The sequence below is a fragment of the Zophobas morio genome, unplaced genomic scaffold (genome assembly GCF_036711695.1).
Source record: "Zophobas morio isolate AGI-343-1 ecotype UQ-CSIRO unplaced genomic scaffold, CSIRO_AGI_Zmor_V1 ptg000026l, whole genome shotgun sequence".
Classification (NCBI taxonomy): domain Eukaryota; kingdom Metazoa; phylum Arthropoda; class Insecta; order Coleoptera; family Tenebrionidae; genus Zophobas; species Zophobas morio.
In genome coordinates, this window is record NW_026972131.1 from 12,729,208 (window position 1) to 12,746,594 (window position 17,387).

At 32.4% G+C, this 17,387-nt stretch overlaps 3 protein-coding genes and 1 non-coding gene across 4 annotated transcripts in view; 2 read left to right on the plus strand and 2 right to left on the minus strand.

The window, feature by feature from the left end:
* The window catches only part of LOC135136722 (AP-1 complex subunit gamma-1-like), a 30,496-nt gene extending 23,657 nt beyond the window's left edge, over nucleotides 1-6,839 (minus strand). Inside the window, 5 exon segments of the mRNA XM_064066166.1 lie at nucleotides 5,274-5,350; nucleotides 5,400-5,638; nucleotides 5,686-6,016; nucleotides 6,063-6,124; nucleotides 6,749-6,839. Of these exon segments, the coding sequence (XP_063922236.1) occupies nucleotides 5,274-5,350; nucleotides 5,400-5,638; nucleotides 5,686-6,016; nucleotides 6,063-6,124; nucleotides 6,749-6,804 (765 nt within the window). The 5' untranslated portion in view covers nucleotides 6,805-6,839.
* A 36-nt stretch (nucleotides 6,840-6,875) lies between these two features.
* On the minus strand, nucleotides 6,876-7,911 carry LOC135136724 (ADP-ribosylation factor-related protein 1). The gene is made up of 5 exons (XM_064066168.1): nucleotides 7,642-7,911; nucleotides 7,424-7,594; nucleotides 7,290-7,371; nucleotides 7,070-7,241; nucleotides 6,876-7,024 (listed from the first exon to the last, which is right to left on the minus strand). Exons 1-5 carry the CDS (start codon nucleotides 7,732-7,734, stop codon nucleotides 6,934-6,936), a joined length of 609 nt encoding a protein of 202 aa, XP_063922238.1. The 5' UTR covers nucleotides 7,735-7,911; the 3' UTR covers nucleotides 6,876-6,933.
* A 3,108-nt stretch (nucleotides 7,912-11,019) lies between these two features.
* LOC135136684 (leukocyte surface antigen CD53-like) lies at nucleotides 11,020-17,377 on the plus strand. Its single transcript, XM_064066093.1, has 4 exons — nucleotides 11,020-11,275; nucleotides 11,328-11,516; nucleotides 11,570-11,740; nucleotides 16,887-17,377. The coding sequence occupies exons 1-4, from the start codon at nucleotides 11,219-11,221 to the stop codon at nucleotides 17,238-17,240; spliced, it is 771 nt and encodes a 256-aa protein (XP_063922163.1). The 5' UTR covers nucleotides 11,020-11,218; the 3' UTR covers nucleotides 17,241-17,377.
* On the plus strand, nucleotides 11,779-11,858 carry Trnal-uag (transfer RNA leucine (anticodon UAG)). Its single transcript has one exon. It is a non-coding gene; the product is annotated as a tRNA-Leu (tRNA).
* Nucleotides 17,378-17,387: the final 10 nt, after the last annotated feature.

Sequence of the window (17,387 nt, forward strand, 5' to 3'; positions counted from 1 at the left end):
TCGGTTTTTAGTTTTTTGGATTTTTGATTTTTCAATACATATTTCGACATAAGTTTTTCAGTTTTTCGATCGTTCAATTTTTCGATTTCTTGATTCCTCGGTTTTTAAGGTAAATCGTCCGTTTTTCGATTTTTCAATTTTAAGATTTTTTATGAATTTTTGATTTCTCGATTTTTCAATACACATTTCGACTCAAATTTATTTCAGTTTTTCGATTATTAATCAATTTTTCAATTTCCCGATTTTTCGATTTTTTATTTCTCGATTTTTCAGTTTTTTGAATTTAGCATTTCTTGACTTTTTGATTTCTGAAAATATCGATTTATCGACTTTTCAGTTATCCATTTCTCAATTTTCAATTTTATTTGACTTTTCGATTAGGATTTCTTGAGTTTTTAATTTCTTGCGATATCGATTTATCCAATTTTCGGTTTTTCGCTTGGTCAATTTTCAATTTCACGATTTCCCGATTTTCCAGTTTTTAGATTTTTACAATTTTCGATGTTTAAATTTTTCAATTATACAATTTTTCAATTTCTAGATTTTTAGATTTTCAATTTTTCGACTTGCAATACCTATTTTGAGATAAATTTTTCAATTTTTTTGTCTGTTTATCATTTTTTTTTTATTTTTAAATTTTCGATTTATTATATTATTTATTGTTCGATTCCTCGACTTTTCGATTTTAAAATTTCGTGACTTTTTGATTCCTCGAGATATCGATTTATCGAATTTTCGGTTTTTCCGTTTTTCAATTTTTTAATTTTTCGAAATTTTCGCCTTTTCGAATTTTCAATTTTTCAGTTTTGTGATTTTTCGATTCTTCGATTATTTATTTCCCGGTTATTGGATTTTAATTTTTTGAATTATCCGGAGTTCCCGATTTCTAGATTTTTTCAGTTTTTCGATTTCAGGGTTTCTTAAATTTTTCATTTCTCGATTTTTCCACTTTTTCGAATTTTATTCTTTTGGATTTTCGATTTTTCGACTATCACTTTTCCGATTTTTTCAAAATCTCGATATCTCAATACATATTTCGATTAAGTTTTTCAGTTTTTCGGTCGTTCAATTTTTAGATTTCCTAACTTCGATTTTTTAATTTTACATTTTTGAATTTCACGATTTTTTAATTTTTCGAAATTTTCGACTTTTCGAATTCTCAATTTTCCAGTGTTGCCATTTTTCGATTTCTCTACTTTTGATTTTTCGAATCCTGGAGTTTCCGATTTCTCAATTTTTAGTTTTTTGGATTTTCCATTTTTCGACTCATTTTTTCAATTTTTGATCTCGATTGTAGTTGTCATAGTTTTTCGATTTTTCAAATTTAGAATTTCCTGACTTTTTTCTCGGTTTTCCATTTTTCAATTTCACACTTTCCCGATTTTTCAATTTTTAGATTGTTCGATTTCTCGACTTTTCCACTTTTCGATTCCTCGATTCTTGATTTCCTGATTTTTTCAGTTTTTCGAATTTTCGTTTTAAGATTTTTTTGAATTTCTGATTTCTCGAGATATCGTTTTTTCTCGACTTTTCGGTTTTTCGATTTCTCGATATTTCAATTCATATTTCGATTTAAATTTTTCAGTTTTTCGATTTTTCAATTTTCTGTTCTACGATGTCTCGAATTTTCAATTTTTGGATTGTTCGATTTCTCGGCTTTTCGATTTTTCGATTCCTCGAATCTTCGATTTCCCGATTTTTACAATTTTTCGATTTCTCGATTTCTCGATAACAATATTTCAACTTAAATTTTTCAGTTTTTCGATTTTTCATTTTCCGATTTTTCGATTTCTTGAATTTTTAAATTTTCGATTAGGATTTCTTAAAATTTTGATTTCTCGTGGTATGAATTTATCGACTTTTCGGTTTTTCGCTTGTTCAGTTTTCAATGTTACGATTTCCCGATTTTGCAGTTATTAGATTTTTAGAATTTTCGATTTTTCGATATCTCAATTTTTCAATTTTGCGATTTTTCAATTTCTAAATTTTAGATTTTCGGTTTTTTAACTTGCAATGCACATTACGAGATGTTTTTTGAATTTTTAAATTTTCCATTTATTATATTATTAATTATTCGATTTCTCAACTTTTCGAATTTAGAATTTCGTGACTTTTTGATTCCTCGAGATACCGATTTATCGAGATTTGCGTTTTTCCGTTTTTCAATTGTCAATTTTACGATTTCTCGATTTTTCTGTATTTCTATATTTCGGATTTTTAATTTTTTAATTTTTCGAAAGTTTTGACTTTTCGAATTCTAAATTTCTCGATTCTTCGATTTTTTGTTTCTCGGTTTTTGGATTTTAGTTTTTCGGTTTTTAAATTTTCGATTTTTCCATTTCTCTACTTTTGATTTTTCGATTTCTGGAGTTCCCGATTTCTCAATTTTTTGTTTTTTGGATTTTCGATTTTTCGACTTTCACTTTTTCGATTTTTCAATACATATTTCGACTTGAATTTTTCGGTTTTTCTATTTTTCAGATTACCGATTCTTCGACTTTTCGATTTTTTCGATTTTTCGATTTCTTGAATTTTCAAATTTTCGATTAGGATTTCTTGAATTTTTGATTTCTTGAAATATCGATTTATCGAGTTTTCGGTTTTTCCGTTTTTCAATTGTCAATTTTACGATTTCTCGATTTTTCTATATTTCGAATCCTCAATTTTTTAATTTTTCCAAATTTTCGACTTTTTGAATTCTCAGTTTTTAAGTTTTGCGATTTTTCGATTTCTCGATTCTTCGATTTTTCATTTCTCGGTTTTTGGATTTTAATTTTTCGAATTTTTAAATTTCGATTTTTCGATTTCTAGACTTTTCGATTTTAGGATTTCTTGAATTTTCGATTTCTCGATTTTTCAAATTCTCGATTTTTAGTTTCTTAGATTTTTGATTTTTCAACTCATTTTTTCGTTTTTTCAAAATCTCGATTTTTCAATACATATTCCGATTTAAGTTTTGACTTTTTTCCCGGTTTTCCATTTTTCAATTTCACAATTTCTTGATTTTTCTATTTTTAAATTGTTCGATTTCTGGAGTTCCCGATTTCTCGATTAATTTCAGTTTTTCGAATTTCAATTTCAGGATTTCTTGAATTTTTGATTTCCCAATTTTTTGTTTTTTGGATTTTCGATTTTTCGACTTTCACTTTTTCGATTTTTCAATACATATTTCGACTTGAATTTTTCGGTTTTTCAATTTTTCAGATTGCCGATTCTTCGACTTTCCGATTTTTTCCCGATTTTTCGATTTCTTGAATTTTCAAATTTTCGATTAGGATTTCTTGAATTTTTGATTTCTCGATTTTTCTAAATTTCGAACCCTCAATTTTTTAATTTTTCCAAATTTTCGACTTTTTGAATTCTCAGTTTTTCAGTTTTGCGATTTTTCGATTTCTCGATTCTTCGATTTTTCATTTCTCGGTTTTTGGATTTTAATTTTTCGAATTTTTAAATTTCGATTTTTCGATTTCTAGACTTTTCGATTTTAGGATTTCTTGAATTTTCGATTTCTCGATTTTTCAAATTCTCGATTTTTAGTTTCTTGGATTTTTGATTTTTCAACTCATTTTTTCGTTTTTTCAAAATCTCGATTTTTCAATACATATTCCGATTTAAGTTTTGACTTTTTTCCCGGTTTTCCATTTTTCAATTTCACAATTTCTTGATTTTTCTATTTTTAAATTTCTCGAGTTCTCGGTTTCCCGAGTTTCTCAGTTTTTTAGGATTTTTTTGAATTTTTGGTTTCTCGAGATATCAATTTTTCGATTTTTCAATGCATATTTCAACTTAAATTTTTCAGTTTTTCGAATTTAGGATTTTTTGACTTTTTGATTTCTCAAAATATCGACTTTTCGGTTTTCCATTTTTCATTTTCCAATTTTACGATTTCTCGAATTTTTCATTTTTAAATTCTTCGATTTCGAGGCTTTTCGATTTTCTGATTCCTCGAGTTCTCCACTTTCCGATTTTTTCAGTTTTTCGAATTTTCGACTTTAGGATTTTTTTTTGAATTTTCGATTTCTCGAGATACCGTTTTTATCGACTTTTCGGTTTTTCAATACATATTTCGATAATTTAGGATTTCTCGACTTTTTGATTTCTCAAAATATCGAATTATCGACTTTTCATTTTTCCATTCTCGATTTTAGATTTTTTGAATTTTTGACTTTTCGATTTCTCAATTTTTCAGTTTTGCGATTTTTAGATTTCTCGTTTCTTCGATTTTTGAATTTTCAAATTTTCGATTTTTCGATTTTTCAATTTTACGATTTCTCGACTTTTCAGTTTTTCGACTTTTGGATTTTCGATTTGTCTACTTCTCCGTTTTTTGATTATCTGAATTTTCAAATTTTTTATTTTCGATTTCCTTTTACACTGCTGGGAAGTCCAGCCTACTTATGTAGAACCAAAGGTCAAATAAACAATACTGTATGTAAGAAATTTCCAGTCAAAATATCCAAAAAGTAAAGTCTAAATCAAGACGATAAATTTCGAACCGAAGAAGTTTAAATTTCAAAATTTAAGTCAAAATTTGCAGTTTAATCGAAACGTAAAGTTAATACGGAGAGTATCGAAATATTAAATATCAGTTTCACGTTCAAAAGTCAATACTTCGGAATAAGAAAGCCACATTTTGAAGTAAGTCCAAAATTTTCAAAATCGACAGTCAAAATTTAAAGTTCATTAAGTCGAAATTTCGAGTTAATTATCATTATAAATAAATTAAAACGAAAATAAACAGAAATTCCAAATTAATGAGGCGAAATTTCCACTCAATTTTGGCAATCGAAAATCGGCAAAAATATTGAGGAACACCCACACAGCGAACATCCCACACATAATGCGTACAAATTTAAAGAAAACATGACACTTTCTTAACCCAATTAAGAAACGATTCAGTTCCGCAAGCACCATAAACATATTTCAATTAAGCAGTTAATTTAGTTGCTATAAAAACCACTCTTTCGCCATAAAACGCAAAAAGAAATTTTATTAATTCCGTGCAAGCCTGATTATAAAGTGACTCAGCACGATTTAGCTTCTCAGACACGTTTGATGTGTTTATTATATACATAACCCTAGACAACAATTGTTTGTAGAAATAGTAGTGTTAATTAAAGAAGTGTTCACAGAATGTATTTTCTTCTCCCACAGTAATTAAAACGCAAAAAATAAATTAATCATCCAAGGCTGACGCAAACGCGGGTTTGTACAAACCACAACTTAGCCTAGAATTATTTAACCTTATAGAAATAAAAAAACGAAGTACTTACTTTTTTGAAGTGATTTAAAGTATCGGGGCTATTTTCACACATCTCCGTGATGAGGGTAACCCCGGTGATCAACACCCCTGCAATATCGAAGTTAGATAGACCCGTGGTGTGGATGCACCCCCTTACCGTGATTCTTTTCCGAGAGCAAACTCCTCGTCGCTGGCAAGAAAATCTCCATTAGTTCAGGCACTCGTTTGATAATTCGGAAAGCGCACAAGGCCGCTTTTTTCCTAATGTATGCATTCGGCGACTTCATTAGTCTTTCGACCTCCACGGCTAAATCGCGCGCCATTTCTGGGGACGCGATGGCCCCCAGAGTGCACAGCGCCAACCCCACGACGAACTGCGTGGTGGAATTCAAGTCACTAAAACAACCCCACGTAATTAAAGCCTCAAACTTCGTCGAGTATACTTTTTGAGGCAGTTTGTGATCAACAAGTGGACGTCTTGTCGTTCGTCTAGGAGCAGCATGGCCCCCAGGTAGCCGATCCGTTTGTCCGTGAAGCGCGAGCTCGCGATCAGTTTGAGACACTCCAGCTGGCCGAAGTGCGCCGGGTACCCCAGCATGTGGATGTAGAGCAGCTTGGCGATGTTCCGGCAGCGCCAGACCGAGTCCTCTTCGCGGAAGGTGGAGCGGATGTACGCACATTCCTTGTTGACCACGCTGCGCTCCTCGGCGGCGGTTCGCGCCGCCCGGATCTGGCGGATGAGGTCCCGCAGGCGCATGGGGGTGGGCATCCGGACTGCAATGCACTGGTTGTAAGAAGGTTAGGATTTGTGGGGGCTCACCTCGCTCGATGGCTTCGTTCACTGCTTGCTTGATCGTGGCCATGTTAAAGGCCGGGTTGAACCTGAAACCGGGGCTAGTTTAAGGGGGGCTGCGGCGGCTGGAGGGGTTATTTACCCGTGTTCTGAAGCGTTCATGTTGCGGCTTTTTTAGCGGGGCGACACACAGAGGTTAATTAAAGAGCAAACAACACATAAACATCGGTCGGTTTCGAGGTTTGGTTATTCGCAGCGCGAGTTATTTACAATTATTCACCTGCGATTTTGCACCTCGGGCTTTTGACAGGTGTCATCCGCTTGGCCCGAATTCGGCGAATTGGGGGGCGAGGGTGCTTTACCACTTACCACGTAACGCAAACGCACTTCAAATTAAAAAATTGTCATACAGAGGGTTTTTTTGCGGTTTCTAGACCATCCCACAAGGTTTACTTTGACAAGGCAGACATATGCAATATGGCCGGCGCGTGACGTCACATCTGTCGACGTCTCAAGAAAGGACGGTTGAAATTTTTGCAAAAAACACAAAAACAAACAGAAAAAAACTTTATTCGGTCGTAAGATTACACAAAAATAACCTTTTCAAGGAATTGCGAAACAAAACAAAACAACACAAACATAACCAAAACCTAGACCCAGACTTCCACAAAAGCCGCTCTTCCAGCGCAAGCTTTAAAATTCTACCCTTTTACCTTCTGTTGAGTTCTGGGGGCAAAACGCTCCACTCGCTCTCATAATACGGGTACATTCTGCCTTAAGCGCCCCTACAAAACATACACAAACACCTGCTCGGACTGTGATAACTAAAAGATAAGGCCACTTATTTTATCTATTTATTCATTTTGTTGGCTCACAGATTACGAATTGTGTAATAAAATCAATTTTCTTCATGATTACGCGCCGGTCTTATGAAACTGTTGCGTTTGATGCAGTCGACCAGCCATTTAATACCCTCGTCGACCCCGTCCCTGAAAGCAAACATCAGCTTGGGTCTCCACTATTGTCGTGTTTACCCAGTCAAGGCAGAGATGGGCATCACCATGCAGTCCCTCTTCCCAATCAGATGGGCGTTTTTGTTAAAAATCGGCTTCACCTCCCTCACGCCCATGCACTCTGGAATGTCCTGTTTGTTTGCTAAAACAAGCAAGGGAATGCCGCGGAGGTTCTCATTGGCTATCATCTTATCTACAAAGTTGTAAATTAGTCGCAGTTGTTTAAATTGGGGCCACAAACCGAAAGTTTCTTTGGAATCATCTATTCTATCTCTGTCTGAAGAATCCACTATGTAAATGATCGCGTGTGACTCTGCATAATACTGCAATTTTTGTTTTAAGTAGTTAGTGTGACAACTACATCCACCGACTTACTTTATCCCACAGAGACTGCAGCTCGCTCTGCCCCCCGAGGTCCCAAAAGTTCAGTCTTATCCCCGCTATGTCTATCTTACCAATATTTAAGCCTACAGTTGTCGTGATTTTACTAGGGTGGATCCGAGTGTAGTTCTTCGTAAGTTTTGTTTTTGCCGCCTCCAGGTACGTCTGAAAATTGGGTTATTCATGTTGGTAGCCCTTCTTGACGAACTTACCGTTTTTCCGGCGTTGTCGAGCCCGAGGATCAACACACAGAACTCATCTTTTTGCACCATGTACTTGACGAAGCCGTGCAGGAGGGTGTACATACTTTTTTAGCTGAAATGGATGCATTAATTTAACCATGTGTGCAAACAATCGCCATTTTTGTGATCGCCAGGGCTGCCAACCAGACTTTCACCCGGAATTTCGAAAGTTTTTGAGAGAATTTACGAGATTTTGGAAAGTCAGGGGGCAATTTGTTTTATTTAAGTATTTCCAAGCGAATTTGCATTGTCCTGACCAACCAGACTAAAAAATAGGTGCAAAGGGGGATCTGGAGCAATCTGAGTGACCTATGCAAATACCAATTCAATGACCGAGTAGAGATGAGTGCGGCAGCGGGTGAATTATTACTGTTAAAAAGACAAATTGACACATGTTAAAGATCAACAAAAATGTACACAAGTTGAATGTGTATTTCTTGGCTGCATTTTTTAACTTGTAATAACTGGTAACGTCAAAAATTATAATTTTGGTTAAGTCATGTGGCACTAATGAACATCCCTACCAAAAATTTGTTGACGTCATCTCCAAAATTTACAGTAGTTTGGAGAAAAAATCAAAATTATAACATCTTAAATTTTTCTTTGAAAGTGATCCGAAATTTTGGAAACGTTTTAAGTTATCGTTAATCAATTTTTTTTTACCTGTTTTTTCATCAAGGTACTTTATCATGTTTTCAGAAAACAGGCCAATTTTGACGTTGCAGTTTTCATTCATCAGAATTGAGATAGGGCGGGTGGGCGGGGCTTATATTTTAATTTGCACTTAATACATTTTCTTGTAGATTTCGGGCCGTAGAAGTCATTTGCGCTTTCATTTCTTCGATAACTCCAATGGTTCTTCCAGAATCGTCCTTTGAAATATTCAAAAATATGCAAAATTCGCCCAATTTTCGACAAATTTTGAACCAAATTTTCGAAATTTCACTAAATACATTTTTTTGTAGATTTCGGGCCGTAGAAGTCATATCCGCTTTCATTTCTTCGATAACTACAATGGTTCTTCCAAAATCGTGCTTTGAAATATTCAAAAATATGCAAAATTCGCCTAATTTTCAACCAATTTTCAACAAAATTTTCGAAATTTCACTAAATACATTTTCTTGTAGATTTCAGGCCGTAGAAGTCATATCCGCTTTCATTTCTTCGATAACTCCAATGGTTCTTCCAGAATCATCCTTTGAAATATTCAAAAATATGCAAAATTCGCCCAATTTTCGACCAATTTTGAACAAAATTTTCGAAATTTCACTAAATATATTTTTTTGTAGATTTCGGGCCGTAGAAGTCATATCCGCTTTCATTTCTTCGATAACTACAATGGTTCTTCCAAAATCGTGCTTTGAAATATTCAAAAATATTCAAAATTCGTCCAATTTTAAAATTAGCTAGACATTTTCTTGTAGATTTCGACATCGAGATTTTTGACATTTTTGACCATTTTTCAACCATTTTCGAAAATTAGCTAGACATTTTCTTGTAGATTTCGACATCCAGAAGTCATTTTAGGCTTTGTTTCTTCGAAAATTTCTATCGTTATCGTGATTAGATAAGACTGTTTTTAGCAAATGACATATCTTCCAAGAAAACAGAGGGTGGGTGGGCGGGCCTAGATTTTATAAGATATGACTTCGAAAATTTCTATCGTTTCTCCAAAATCGCCAACTGAAATATGTATAACAATTTTTACTGTTCCAGTGGCAAATAGTACAAAAAAAATTTACGGTTAGCGCTTTTTTTTACCTTTTTCACGTCCTAGATTTTATTAGTTTCCACCCCCATTCCATAGAAGAAAATAATTGGACGGATTTTGCATATTTTTGAATATTTCAAAGGACTATTCTGGGAGAACCATTGGATTTATCGAAGAAATGAAAACGGATATGACTTCTGCGGGACGAAATCTACAAGAAAATGTATTTAGTGAAATTTCGAAAATTTTGTTGAAAATTGGTGGAAAATTGGGCGGATTTTGCATATTTTTGAATATTTCATAGGACGATTCTGGAAAAACCATTGCAGTTATCGAAGAAATGAAAGCGGATATGACTTCTGCGGCCCGAAATCTACAATAAAATGTATTTAGTGAAATTTCTACAATTTTGTTGAAAATTGGTCGAAAATTGGACGGATTTTGCATATTTTTGAATATTTCAAAGCACGATTCTGGAAAAACCATTGGAGTTATCGAAGAAATGAAAGCGGATATGACTTTACGGCCCGAAATTTACAAGAAAATGTATTTAGTGAAATTTCGAAAATTTTGTTGAAAATTGGTAGAAAATTGGGCGCACTTTGCATATTTTTGAATATTTCAAAGGACAATTCTAGAAAAACTATTGGAGTTATCGAAGAAATGTCAGAAGATATGACTTCTACGGCCAGAAATCTACAAGAAAATGTATTTAGTAAAATTTCGAAAATTTTCTTGAAAATTGGTCGAAAATTGAGCAGATTTTGCATATTTTTTAATATTTCAAAGGACGATTCTGGAAAAACCATTCGAGTTATGGAAGAAATCAAAGCGGATATGATTTCTGGGGCCCGAAATCTACAAGAAAATTGGGCGGATTTTGCATATTTTTGAATATTTCAAAGGTCGATTCTGGAAGAACCATTGGAGTTATCGAAGAAATGAAAGCAAGAGTGACTTCTGCTGCCCGAAATATACAAGAAAATATAGATATTTGTAATGTAACTTTGAAATTGCAAAAACCGAATGCTGTGAAATCGCAAATGTTTTAAGATTATTCGAAGCATAGTAGTCAAAATTTGCCCGTCATCTTACATTTTTGCCGAATTTCTTCAAGTTTATGAGTGTTTTTGGGAAAAAACTGAGTACGAATTAATCAATCAGTTGAAGTTAAGCATATAGAGAGAAATTAAAATTGTTCACATTTTTCCCGTTAATTATCTGCTTTAAATATATTTCATATTTAAAGACGTAGGGGTTGCGGGGATGTTAATTACGTCACTTTATAAAAATAGACGTTAACACCTATCACAAACCGAAAATGGCAGAATCTAATTTAATAATGTAATTTTAAATAAGCGGAAATTATAAAATAACCTTCTACATTTTTTTTACTAGCTTTGTTTTCCTTTTTCAAAACGCCAATGACGTCAAGGATGTCAGCGCCCCTTTCGGTCGTTTTACAAACGATTGGCGTCCTTCGCGAGTGTTTTGCGCGCCCATCTTTAGCCAGTTTTACCAACAACTTAATCAATTTCAAATACCTGCCATTCTCGGGGCTATTAAATAGGCAACCACTTTTATGATAGAATGGCTATTTTTAGAAAAAAGCAAGCGGAATCAAATGCAGCGATATTGATTAAAATTAATTGATCCTACCATTGGTCAATGCATCTTAAATCCGATAAATTGAAATTAATTCCTCGTTTTATATTTACCTGTGATGGTAGTCGCGCTTGCTGCGATCTTCGCACCATTGTTCATTCAGAAACTTACCATGACTTGTAGCAGCAAGAATCCGTGATTCGATTGTGATTTATACTAGATAAATAAGTGATGGCATCGCTTAAAGTTAAAGAAATGTTCTGTGTGCTGTATTCGGCATTGTTATTTGTAAGTAGAAGTTTTGCCCCACTTTCGCTCACCGTTAAACGACCAAAATTAGATTTCAGGTGTATTATTAATAGGTTTTTCTGTAGTTCTTCTCTACAAAGTGATTTACCATTTTAAATTCATTCCCTCGAGTTCCGTAGGCCCGTTTATCGTTTACTTCTTGTTAGGGTTTATTCACCTTTTTCTCACCTGGTTGGGTATTAAAGGTCCCACCAGAGAGCACGACATTCACATTATTTTGGTAAAAAACCCACGGAAAACCGTCGAATGCATCTAAAACGGTCTTACTTCCAGTTTATGGTAGTCACGCTAGTCTTATTAGTAGCGGAATGTGCCCTTGGTGTTTGGTCGATAATTCTATGGGACGAAGTCGACGTCGAATCCTGGCATTTAATGTCGACGTCTTTCCAAGAACTACTCAACCATGACTACGATAAGAAAGATTGGGCAAGTCTGGAATCCGAGGTACGTAACTACGACACCGCGCTGCCAGCATAACCACCGGCAGCGTGGCCGAGCGGTCTAAGGCGCTGGTTTTAGGCACCAGTCCGAAAGGGCGTGGGTTCGAATCCCACCGCTGTCAGTTTTTTTTTTTACATTTTTACTAAACTGTTCACTCGAACACGATTATTTCTTTCGTTCATTGATAATAACATTGTTTAAGTATATTATAGTTGGACAACCAAATACAAATTTTACTTCGCCTAAATAGTGAGCTTTAGGACAAGGAATCCAGGGGGCGTGGGACAAATTTTTCGTCAACGCGCATTTTCACTACAGTGAGCCAACGTATTAGGTTTATTTTCCTCTAAATCAGATGGCGCCATCAAACATTAGCAAAGGCAAACACCCTTCACTCTGCTCTTATACGAGGAGTTATCCATAAATCCATAATTAACATTGTTCCGTAAACAGTAATGTGTATAAACATATATGTACAAAATATGAAAATATACTTGACATAAAAAATATGAAGCAACGCGTTGTAACGTGATAAGAAAGAATTGAATTTAAATGAATTTGACGCATATTTTTATTTGACTATATCTGAAGACTGACAGAAACTTTCCAAGGGTTTTTAAACTGGTATAATTGTTTAGTTTTACAAGATTAAAGTAAAACAAGATTTTAAGTAAAATTTAGATTCGTGGTGTTACAAAAATATTAACACAAAATGAAAATATATGTTCAAAGTAAATAACAGAATGATATAAACTTTCGGCGTTAACATTACAAATAATTACAAGAGAGAAAAAAACGCATTAAGAACTTAAGAGGCATGTTTGTAATATCGAGTTGTTAAAGGCTGCTTTGAAGACTGTTTGTTTCTATGAAAAACAATTGCTGTTATCGGACATTTTGGTAGATTTTGTTCCAAAAATACGAGATAACTAATTGTTTCTTGAACTAGTTTCCGTAACTTCTAAAATTTAAAAAGGATACGCCGTTCTGCTGTAATAAAATCTAGAATAAGGTCAAAATCACACTAATATTACATCTGATTTTGTTAACCACATGTATATAATTTACATTAAAATAAGTTACAGACATTGTTTGAAATGTTTATTATAGTTCGAAGACAAGATAAAATAAATAAATAAATAAATAAATAAAATGTGCAGTTTATAAACTTCAGAATTTTAGTATAAAAATAATCATGTTTGAAGCTTTATTTTGTCTGTACACACAGCGATTTGGTTTTCGGATTTTCGGCTAGATCTGCACAGTTAAAACTTTTTGCACACTTGTATTGAGTATTTTGTTCACGCCAGCATCAAAAATACTACGCCGAAAGCACTTCTTCAAGTGTTATTTTTTTTAAGATGTCATATTTGTCAGCGTTTCCAAAATTTTCTTCTTTGCACAGGTCAACTAATTTTTCGTAAACCGCATTTTAAAATTTTTGTTATTGTATTTTTTACTTTTTAATTTTCTAAGGCATGAAAAAATCCCATATAGATTTCTATGAATTTATTAACGAAATCAACTGATAACTTACGCGCCATTTTGTGTTAATTAACACCAATAGTGATTATGATAATTTTATAATTATCATTTTAATGAAATTGTGTTCTTCACTTCGCGAACGACAGCAAACAATTTAAAATTACCGCTAGTCAAGCACCTGAAAATCCATCTCTCCCAAATATGTCTTTCTTGGCACGATTTGTAATCCGAAGTCTCCCTCCACATGCAATTTTTCGTCGCCTGAGAACTTGTTTGATCTACAGACCAAAGCACACTCAGGCCAATATCGACTTTAAGCCAATTTTCCAATTTATAATGTTATGTATTTAAATTTTAAAAAGTAGAATACTCCTGATCTTGCGATTTATACCTAAATACGCTATTGAGATTTTTCGGCTTGTCGATTTCTCGATTTTTCAACTTTAAATGTCTCAATTTTTCAATATTTCAATTTTGGGCTTTTGCGATTCCTCCATTCCTTAAATTTTCTATTTCTCGATTTTTTTATTTTTCGATTTCTCAATCTTACGAAGTTTCAATGATACGATTTCTCAATTTTTGTCCTCTTCAATTTTACGGTTTTTAAATATTTCGATTTTTCAATTTTTCAAATTTTCACGTTTCTAAATTTTCAGTTTGCCGATTTCTAAAGTATTTTTTTTTATTTGTCCATTTCTGGATTTCCTAAAGTTTCGATTTTTCACATCTTCAATTCCTCAATTTTTCGATTTTTTAAGATTACGATTTTTCAATTTTGCTTTTTTAGATTTTCGATTTCTCAATTTTCCAATTTTTTAATTTCTCAATTTTTTGAATATTTCTTTCAGTTATGAGATTTTTCAATATTTCAATTTTTCGACTTTTCGATTTTTGAATTGATGGATTTTTTTTTGATTTCTCGCTTTTTTCCTTTTTGGATTTTCAATTTATTGTAAACTTTAGATTTTTCAATTCTGGGACTGTTTAATGCTTCGATTTCTCAATTTTTAAACTTTTTGATGTTTTAATATTTCATTTTTTAAAATCCTAGGTTTTTCGATAACTCGAGTTTTCAGTTCTTCTATATTTCAATTTTTCGATTTTTTGAATTTTAATTTTTGATTTTCCAGTTTTTCTTTTTTAAAATTTTTCGATTATTCAATTTTTTAATTTCTCAATTTATCGAATTCAGATGTTTCGTTGTTTTGATTGTTCAATTTCTCAATTTTTCAATTTTTAACTTTCCTTTTCGGCTTCCGACTCCTCAATTTCTCGATCCTCCGATTTTTCGATTTCTCGAAGTCTCAGTTTTTGAATTTTTCGATGTTTCGATTTTTGGATTTCTCGGTTTTTCGATTTTTTGCTTTTGAGCTTTTCAATTTCTGGATTTTCCAATTTTTCAATGCCCCGATTTTTCAATTTTTCAAATTGAATTGGATCTCTCGATTCTTCAATTTTGCGATATTTTAATTATTCATTGTTTTAAATTTTAGTTTTTTCGATTTCTCGATTTTTTGACTTTTCAGTTCTTCAGTATTTAAATTTTTGGATTTTTCAAATTTTTGCCTTAAATTTTCAGTTTTCTGATTTCTCAATTAATCTATTTTTGATTTTCCCACTTCTCAAAGTTTCGATTTTTCAGTTCTTCAATTCTTCGATTTTTCGACTTCGCTTTATTGGTTTGTCGATTTCTCAATTTTTGGATATTTCTTTCAGTTTTGATATTTTTCAATACTTCGATTCTTTCATTTTTCGACTTCTAGATTTTTCTATTTTTTATTTTTGGATTTTCAGTTTTTTGTTTTTTATTTCAATTTTTCAACTTTTTCATATTTTAATTTTTAAATTTCTAGATTTTTCAGTTTCTCGAGTTTCCAGTTCTATATTTTAATTTTTTAAATTTACGAATGTTTAAAAATTTTTTGAGATCTCAATTCATGGAGATTCGGATGTTTCGATGTTTTGATTATTCAATCTCTCGCTTTATCAATTTTTCCATATTTAAGTTTTCGATTTTTCGATTTTGGCCTACTTCGGTTTCTCAATTTTTTGATTTTTCGACTTCTCGATTTTTCGACTCCTCGATTTTTTTTTGTCTTTTGATTTTTCGATTTCTCGATATCTCAATTTTTGAATTTTACAATGTTTCGATTTTTCGATTTGTTGGTTTTTCGATTTTTTGCTTTTCGGTTTCTCGATTTTTCGATGTTTCGATTTTTGATTTATCCGATTTTTCAATTGTCCAATTTTTTAAATTCTCAACTTCTCGATTCGTTGATTTTTCAGTTTTTCGATTATTAAATTTTAGATTTTTATTTTTATTTTTGATTTTTTGATGTTTGGATTTCTCCATTTTTCAGTTTTAGGATATTTTAATTTTTCAATGTTTTAAATTTTAGATTTTTCGAGTTTTTAGTTCTTCAATATTTTTTTATTTTTCAAATTTTGACGTTTCTGAATTTTTAGTTTTCTGATTTCTCAATTAATCTATTTTTTTATATTCCCATTTCTCCACTTCCTAAAGTTTCGATTTTTCAATTCTTCAGTTCTTCAATTTTTCGATTATTCAGGTTTTTGATTTTTCAATTTTTCGATTTTTTAAATTTGCGATTTTTAGACTCTGCTTTTTTGACTTTTTTGTTTCTCAGTTTTTTAATTTCCTAATTTTTTGATATTTCGTTCAATTTTGTGATTTTTCAGTTTTTCGATTTCTCAATTTTAACTTTTCAATTTTTGAAATTATTAATTTTTTTCGATTTTTTGAGTTTTCAGTTCTCTATATTTCAATTTTTCAATTTTCGGAATTTTTAAATTTTCGATTGTCCAATTTTTTTTATTTTTCGATTTTCCAATTTTTCGATGTTTCGATTTTTGAATTAACCGATTTTTAAATTTTAGGTTTTCCAATTTTAATTTTTTGATTTTTTTATGTTTCGATTTCTCGATTTTACAATTTTCCCATATTTGAATTTTTCAGTGTTTTAAATTTTCGATTTCGAGGATTTACTGTGGTACAGTAGTCATCAGTCATTACTCATCAAGAACGATTATTGCTGTGCGTTAAAATGGCTACATACTGATAAGCACTTAAACATACAAGACACATTTAAGGCTGTTTTAGTATAATTTTTGCAATTTTATATTTATTTCTTGATGTCTAAATCGTATATATTTAAATGGTGATGAATATTTTGTGGTACAATCTTAGGATAAAATGCATTTTAGTTTCAAAAATAATATGTATTTAATGATTTGACTACTGTTAATAAAAAAAAATACGTAAGAAGATGTTCATATTGAATTAATTTGGTGTTCATAGTTTGATGATAATCCATAGTTATTCTGGAGGCAAATTAGATGACTTGTTACTTATTAATTAAAGTAGTGGTCGTTTAATTTCGTATACCTTTAAAGTGGACGAAGGGACGCATATTTGTTAGCCATGCAGTTCATGGATAATAGGTATACCGCGATAATATTAAATTTTTGTTACCTTAACCTTGAAACAGGTATGCACTACATATACATATATTATAGTGAAGCGAGTGAGATGTAAAATATATATCCATTCTTTTCTACATGGGAAAGTGATTGTCCGTATAGGTTGTCCAACTATAATATACTTAAACAATGATAATAACTTGTTAATTTTTGTTGTTTTTAGCTGCGATGTTGCGGATTCGACGGCCCCAAAGCCTACGAGAAGAAAAACATCCTCCCGCTCTCTTGCTGCCACAAGGAGTTGAAAAATATGACCTGCACCGAAATTTTTCAAACTGGTTGCCAAAAACCGCTCGCTACTTATGCGAAGCGGATTTTAATTGATGCCACGATCATGGGATTTTCATGTTGCGCTTTCCACGGCCTGGGAATTTTCGTGTTTTTCGCGTTTTACAGGGCACTCAAGGCTGAGCGTGCAGCTAGAGTACAAAGACGGTTGGCTATGCAGAGGACGATGTCTGAGAATCAAAGCGGTGGTGGCACCCCTGCGCCTGCATCGCCGCCAACGTCGGCCTAATTTTTATACTCGTTTACACTTTTGATAGAGTTTTATGAGCACGGAAGTGCCTTATTTTAGTAGCTTTATAGAATGTGACTTAAGTTGCACTTTTTTTTTTATTTTTTATTTTTTAATAATATATTGATCATTCGAGAGTTTGTGGAT

Bases quoted from the DNA above. Each gene is read 5' to 3' on its own strand.
- LOC135136724 (XM_064066168.1), bottom strand. From the start codon at position 7,734: ATGTACACCCTCCTGCACGGCTTCGTCAAGTACATGGTGCAAAAAGAT. The intron at 7,595-7,641 runs GTAAGTTCGTCA...CCCAATTTTCAG, and splicing joins TCGACAACGCCGGAAAAACG to ACGTACCTGGAGGCGGCAAA. The intron at 7,025-7,069 runs GTAAACACGACA...GTTTGCTTTCAG, and splicing joins CCCATCTCTGCCTTGACTGG to GGACGGGGTCGACGAGGGTA.
- LOC135136684 (XM_064066093.1), top strand. From the start codon at position 11,219: ATGGCATCGCTTAAAGTTAAAGAAATGTTCTGTGTGCTGTATTCGGCA. The intron at 11,517-11,569 runs GTAAAAAACCCA...TCTTACTTCCAG, and splicing joins ACGACATTCACATTATTTTG to TTTATGGTAGTCACGCTAGT. The intron at 11,741-16,886 runs GTACGTAACTAC...TGTTGTTTTTAG, and splicing joins GGGCAAGTCTGGAATCCGAG to CTGCGATGTTGCGGATTCGA.